At 31.1% G+C, this 8,079-nt stretch overlaps 1 protein-coding gene across 1 annotated transcript; it reads left to right on the forward strand.

The window, feature by feature from the left end:
- Window positions 1–1,421: 1,421 nt before the first annotated feature.
- LOC141672076 (protein ACCELERATED CELL DEATH 6-like) lies at window positions 1,422–7,728 on the forward strand. The gene is made up of 3 exons (XM_074478575.1): window positions 1,422–2,130; window positions 6,208–6,736; window positions 6,994–7,728. Exons 1-3 carry the CDS (start codon window positions 1,535–1,537, stop codon window positions 7,561–7,563), a joined length of 1,695 nt encoding a protein of 564 aa, XP_074334676.1. The 5' UTR covers window positions 1,422–1,534; the 3' UTR covers window positions 7,564–7,728.
- The last annotated feature ends 351 nt before the right edge of the window (window positions 7,729–8,079 follow it).

Consider the following 8,079-nt stretch of genomic DNA (forward strand, 5'->3'; position numbering starts at 1 on the left):
GGAGGTGCCAAGCACAAGATTATCCATTCGCGACAGATGTCTTACAAACTCCCAAGTCATATAAATATCAAGTCATACAATATCATAAATAAATCAAAATAAATACTCAAAGATCACACACTCAAATATCTTACATTTCCAAAATCATATATAAATTTATTAAAATAACCTCAAAACACTATAACTCAACATCACGAAACTAAATAAAATAACAAATCACTAATTACTGATAAGCTCAAATTCGATCAGTTCCAAAAAATACCAAATTACTGCATAAAGATGAATTCAAATGAAAAAGTACGAAACACGAAAGTCGTAGGAAATTCCGAGACCTTTTTCAAAATGGTAAGGCTCATTAAAAACGAACAAGTGACGAATTCAGAAAAGACATATTTGTGGACTGCTGAACAAAATCAGCCCCTAATTACAGTAGTATTTTGATGTTTAAAACATCAAAATCACATAATTTAGCGGCTGATTATAAAAGCAAAATGCAGATATCGAAAAGAGATTTCCAGAAGGGTATTGCTCATAATATTTGAACAAATATTCAATTTATTATGAATTTAAGAAGTTAGAACATACAAGCACAATTTGACCCCACCAATTTCATAAATTTCAGATTTTGAAATACTTACAAGTAAAATTTCAGAAAATGTAAAGAACGAAAGATGAAGATAATCAAATAAGATTTTCGATGAGTTTAGAATCACAACAATCCAATAAACAGAGAATTAAATACATATTTTAGAAGAATTCAGATCACTAGAATTGAAGCACAAAGTTGTAGATAATTAAAAGACCTTTCCGAAAACACCGAAATCAACAATATCTAACAGATAACGAATCAGACATGAATTTACCAAGAAATAAGATAGTATAAAATGAACTAAGAATACGGAAACGGAGAGTAAGAGGACAAAGAAGATATCCGTACCTCGAGATCTTAGTTATCGAGAATATTAACAACGATTTCAGAACCCCAAATCAGAAGAACCCTAATTCCACCAACGCCAAGTTCATAACCCTCCAAAAAGTTCTTGATATTCATCTGCATGTCCATCTATTTTCTTTTTCTCTCTCTTCTCTGATGAAAGTAAAGCAAACCCTTATTTTTCTTAGCAAACCCTGACTTTTCTTTCTTCCTCTTTTTTTATTGAAATTCTTAACTTTTTTTTAAAGCCTTACTATTTTTTGAAACTAATACTCTTAAAATAATATTCTGAATATAATTGTAAAAATAAACTTACACAAACTATTTTTATTACAACACATTGACATTAAATAATTAAATCAAATAATCCAACTAAAAATAATTATAAAAATATAGGGGTGTTACGGGAGTGTACTTTTCATCCAATGCAGTGGCTACGGTCCCCCACTGCACAGTGCAAACTGCTGCTATAAAATCATTGCTGTAGTTACAGACTTTAATTGCAGACTTCTTTCGCTACTAATTAAGAAACCATATATACACATTCTTGCCTAGCTTTACGCTTTTTACACAAAATCAATCAGATACATATTGAATTGCATGGATTCTGTATTGTATGCTGCTGTTACTTGTGATTCCATTGATGATCTCAAGCAGAAAAATGATACGCTTAGCGTTGACCAGCAACGGACACCTACGAGTAATACAGTGCTTCATCTTGCATGCCAACACGGGAGTATAAAATGTGTGAAAGAGATTCTAAGTGTCTATAAATCACTATTATTAAAGATCAATTCTAGAGGCGAGACTGCGCTTCACTTGGCAGCAAGATATGGACACTATGATGTGGTCGTACAGCTCATTGCTACAGCCAAATCTTCGCTTGATAATCCCGAAAACACAACTTCCACGGTCGTGCAAACTCTGTTGAGAAGAAAAGATGTACAACATGAAACTGCCTTGCACGCAGCTGTACGATACAATCACCACACCGTGGTTCAAGTCCTGGTAAAAGAAGATCCGAGCCATGAATATCAGCAGAATAAATATAATGAAACTCCGGTCTACTTGGCAGCTACTAGGGGTTACACCGATATAATCAGAACAATTCTTCACTATTGTGAATCACCAACATTTGGTGGTCCTGACGGGAGAACCGCTTTGCATGCTGCCGTTTTGGACAAAGACACAGGCAAGTTGTAGATATATATATATATATACACATAGAGTCTTACATCAATACAAACTAAATTAAAATACAAACTACATCATCCCACACGCAACTCCACCTTATTCCCTATATTTTTAATTGAATTTTTCCCGTTAATTGGTGAATTTTTTTTTAAAATCTAACTTATTTTTCTACATCCTCCAACAACAGTATGAATACCATATTTGATATATTTCAGCGATAAATCAGTAATTATGCCTACGAGAATCACTAAAATCTACTGGTTCCTGAAATAGTATTGATTTCAGCTTAGTGATTCAGTTAAGCTTAAATACTGATTTCTCGTCAAAATATTGCAAATATGCTATGCAAATTGATGAGGGAAAAAAATATGGTAAAATTATTTTTTTAAAAAAAGTTAACCAATTAACGGAAAAAGTCAAATAAAAAGTGAAGGGAAAATAATACATAATGCACATAAGAGAGAGAAAGAGATTAAACATGTGGCTCTTATTGGTTTGTATTGTGTATTATAATATTGGTTTGTATTTGAGCACTTGTCTATATATATATATAGGAATGATCAAATATAGTATTAAAATAGAAACTAGGAACTAAAGCTATTAGATGAACCTAATCTAATGGTCCCCCTTAAATCACCTCACCCAACTACTTTAATCACCCCACCCAATTACTTTGCACCCTCCCGGCTACTTTGCACCCTCCCAAAATTAATTTCAGTTTTTCCCCTCCGTTTTTAATATGATTTTTCTCGTAAAACCGTAAGTTTTTTTTAAAATCCGATTTCACTGTATTTTTCTTCATCTCTCAACGATCGATTTGCATATTATATATGTTATATTTCGAAGTAATTTTAAAAAAAATATTGTGATTTCTGATTTCTAGTTTCTATTCTAAATTGGTTTCTATTGGAGTAACTCATATATATATATATATATACTCATAGTTGTTTCGCTGATTGTTAAATAAACTCCAAATGTTATTACTCCCTCCCGGTCCCATGCCATATAATTGAAAAGAATAATAAAAGAAATATATAATTAAAAAGTACATTTAGTCTAAATATAATGTATCTTGCAAATTTTAAAAATAATTAATCAATAATTTTTAATATTAAATTAAAAATTAATCAATTTTTTTTATTGTAGATAACCCACAGGCGCTATCCTTTGGGTGCGCACTGGGTAAATCCTACGGGCTCATAAAATTAATCAATTTGACTACTAGAAAATTCAAGATAAAATATAACTAGGGAAGGAGCTAGTGTTTAAACTCTCATTTGACATAATTATTCATGATAGGATGGAGTTTTAATAGTAAACTTATGTGTATACAAATAAGTACATATTAAAATGAAGTCTAAATTTACGTGGAGCATATTATTTAACAATTTCCTTAATTTTTAACAAATAAAATAATAAATTTAAGTATTCAAATATTTATATAGCACTTTTAGAATTTGATTGATATACCAAAATTAGTGATTTTTTCTCATTTTCATAATTTCAATTTTACCCCTTGTTATTGCCACTTATATTTTGCATGAAATAAATATAGCTCGGCTTCATGGTTAACAAATACAAAATTGTCTAGTAATGGAACTTTGAGTATGTTCGTGACCAGAGCTTCTAGCTGATTTAATAATTGATCTGTTCATGATTTTCATTCACAAACTAGTAAGCAAGCAAAAACTTGTTGCGATCAATTTACAAGTTTGCCTCCTCTGTGAAAGGACTATTAAACTCCAGCTGGAAACTAAATCGGTTGTGAACCTTTCAACTCATTTATCATGATAATATTAAATGGGTTGTGAATAGGGCTAAATGGGTCAGATTTGAAGAACAGAACCGAATTCTATGAATTCGAGATTCGATCTGAAATCCGAATCATATAATTCGATAATTATCTGAAAATTAAATTAAATTGATTTGAAAATGACCTGAACCAAAAATTTAACTCAAAGTAATCCAAAACATTAGATCCGATTATACATTTGGAACCGAACAAAACCGAATCATATATTATTCAAATCGAATATATCCGAAATAAGAAAATTTCATACTTAAATATATTTTATATTCGTGATAATATAATTATTTAATCACAAATTAATATAAAAGTAAATTATATTATTTTATAAATAATACATTTAATTAAGTCTTACAAAATGAAAAAATAAATAAATTATGATCCGCAATTATCCGAATGAAATTTAATCCGAGCCAAAATTTATCCGATTTTTATTCGAATTTCATCCGCTTTTAATCTGAATTAGTTTTACTAGGGGTGTACACGGATCGGGTTGGGCGGGTTGGGAGAATTTAGCAACCCAACCCAATTAGTTCGGGTTTTCAAAATTTCAAACCAACCCAAACCGTTTAAATTTGTAAACCAAACCAATTTGTATTGTTCGGTTTGGTTCGGTTTGATCGGTTTATTAAATATACAAAATTAATATAAAAATTATAATAAAACATAAGGTTTCAAAGTTTAAAACACTTGAAAATAGTTCAAAACAATATTACAATCCTCCATATTAAATAGTCTTAAGCATCTAATTTTCGACATCAAAAGTACTAATAATATTGCTTACGCTTTAAATATTGGAATGAATCATAAATACAAAAAATATAACACTAATCAAACATCTATTATTATTACGAAATGAACTATGAACACGGAGGTTATAAGTTACATTTAGAGTTAGAGATATATGAATCTATGTAAATGGCCTAAACATAATTTTGGATTAACTTATTAGCATGTACATATATATTTTAATCGGGTTGGGTTGGATTGGTTTAAAATTATCGAAAACCATATCCAAACCAATTAAATCGGGTTGACATTTTTTCAACCCAACTATATATCGGGTTGAAAAAAATCGGTTTGGTTCGGCCGAAATAGGGTCGGTTCGGTTTGGATTGGTCGGGTTGACCAAACCGTGTACACCCCTAAGTTTTACTAGCTCATCCGGCAAAATTTGTTTCACTAAGATTTATAAAATGTCTTGATAACTGAGATAGCATGTTTTAATATGTTTTAGTTGATGTTATTTATATGGAGTATAGACCATTTCAATCGATACTTATGAGTTATTACATGTAATTTTATGAATAATTTTGTATTTTTTGTATAAAATCTGTGTAACATTCAAACTCTTCTTGATATACAATTGGCAATTTTTCCCAATATATTAACGGACACAAGCGTATTTCGATATACTTGTGCCCCTGTGTTTCATAACCCAGACTTTTAAGACTGGTTTAGGGGTGAGCAAAACCGAACCGAAACCGAAAAACCGAACCGAACCGTATAATTTTAGTTCGGTTTGGCTTGAATTTTTTCAAAAATTTCGGTTAATTCGGTTTTTCGGTTTTAACCGAAATAATATTGGTTCGGTTCGGTTAATCTAAAAATTAATTCGGTTTAACCGAAATAACCGAAATTTAAATATATATATTTTTGAATTATATTTTATTTATATATATATAATACAATATAGTAAATATAAATAAAAAAACATACGATATGTATCTTCAATTGGTGAATGTATGTATTTTCAATTTTTTACATATATAATATAATATAATATAATATGTATTCTTTTAACATTTCAAATAATTTTTTGTTTTCATTTTAAATTATTTTGACAAAATTTCAAATATTTCGGTTTTCAGAAACCGAACCGAATTAACCGAAATAATTCGGTTCGGTTTTCGGTTTGCGCATAAGTTTGGTTTGGTTCGGTTAGCAAAAAATTATCATTTCGGTTAATTCGGTTCGGTTCGGTTTCTGACTGAACCAACCGAATGCTCAGCCCTAGACTGGTTTATGGGTTTTTTTTGGGAGATAAATTAAAAGATTATAATTTTGGAATTAATTTGAAATAACTTCAATATGGATATCCTTCACATGCTTGAGAGCTAGTCTACTAAGATTTTTTTCTTAAACTTTGGTAGCAGTTTTTCTGTCACAGAAATGTACACTATGCGGCACACTATCTTAGCCAGATATGATATGATCTATGTAGTGTGAATTTTTCTTTATATACCCATTTACAAAATTATCATTCAGGAAGCATGAAACTTTTACTGGATAAGAAAAAAGATCTCACGAAAGAAGCGGATAATTACGGATGGACGGTATATCATTATGCGGCATATAATAATCTTCATAAAATAGTTGAAGATTTATTATGCGTGGATAAATTTGGGGGAAATCTACCCGATAAAGAACACAAGAGAACACCTCTTCATGTAGCGGCATATCAAGGACACGATGATGTGATGCGTGTACTTTTGAGCTATTATCCTGATTCTTGGGAAATTGCAGATGGAAATGGTAAAAATGTATTTCACCTTGCAGTGGAGAAAGAGCAATATGGGGTGGTCAATTTAATTTTATCGCTAAATTTTGCAAAATGGAATAATCTTTTAATACAAAGAGATAACGATGGATATACACCTCTTCACCTGATTACGAAGTCAGGAAATAGTTACCGGAGACTCATGGATGCAAGGGCGGCAGTTGATTGGCAAGTACTAAACAACAAAAATTTCACTCCCTTGGATGTACTCCAGATGACTGATACCGAACAAGCTGAGCAGGTACCTACAAGAACTATTACTAATTACTAGTTCTATCAAATTTATCCTCATCATTCTGCCTTTCTTATATGTTTGTTATAGTTTAAGATTTCATGAATACATGTGATTTCCTGAAAATTTACATACTGCTTTTCTAATTAGCCGTTGTCCCCCTCTCCCATTGTTTAGATCTACCTCAACTTGTACATTTTAAATTTCTTCTATACTCTAATATGCAACTGCTATTTTAATTACTCAAAATTGTATCTCTGTTGCAGGCAATAGTTAGAAGAGTTTTTAATAGAAACGACGATGTTAAAAAATATTGGAACTTGTGGCGTTATCGTAAAAGGTATTACCAAGGTCAGGAGAAATATAAAAAAATGGGGCCGGAAGGAGGACTTGAAGAGAATAGAACAGTGATGAACACTCATATGATAGTGGCTGCACTCATAACAACTGTAGCCTTGACAGCTGGATTTGCTATGCCCGGTGGTTTTGATGATAAAGAGGGATCTGCAGTTTTAAGAAACACCCCTTTCAAAACATTTCTTGTAGCGGATGCATTGGCTCTATTATTTTCATTGTCTTCATTGTTCCTCTACTTCCTCGCAACACTCTCTGAAGACAACTTGAAAATAGTGGCAGTGCTAGGCATTGGTGTTCTGTTCAATTCTATCTCAGTTATAGCAATGATGCTGGCTTTTATCACTGCCACATATGCTGTGCTACCTCACTTGTCAAATATTGCGGTTACTATTTGTGTCATATCTACTCTTTTCATTATAATTGCTGCTTGTGCATTTGCTAAAACTATTCAAAGTTTTGTAAATCTGTTTCGTTTTTAGCAGTAACCAATATATATAAGGGTAGTCTGCAAAATAATGTTATACTCCTTGTAGCTCCTTCAATGTAAGATTTTATTTTATATAGTTTTATTATAATTGCAATTATAATTATGTAAGAAAATATGTTCCACAAGCGTACAATTATAATAATATTGGTTTTTTATATTTTATTCTAGAAATAAGTACATGCATAATTATTTACACTTGCATACAATTTATAAATATGAATAATGATATTAATATTTTTAATCTTTGTTCACCACGCTTGTCAAAATTAACCCTTTTACATGTTTAACAATATAATAACTATAGTAACTTATTAATTCATAAACTAGACCTTCACGAAGAGCATATGCCTATGGACAACAACAACGTTTAGGAACAGACCATCCAGGTGCTCTGTTTGCAAGTGATCCCCTTCTTAATGACATTAACTAGTGAAGCTAAATATGTCATGCTCTATTTACTTTGGTGTAGGCCTCTCAATAGATCAGATTTGGATCAGATCGGCCTAAA

The sequence above is a fragment of the Apium graveolens genome, chromosome 7 (genome assembly GCF_009905375.1).
Source record: "Apium graveolens cultivar Ventura chromosome 7, ASM990537v1, whole genome shotgun sequence".
Lineage (NCBI taxonomy): Eukaryota > Viridiplantae > Streptophyta > Magnoliopsida > Apiales > Apiaceae > Apium > Apium graveolens.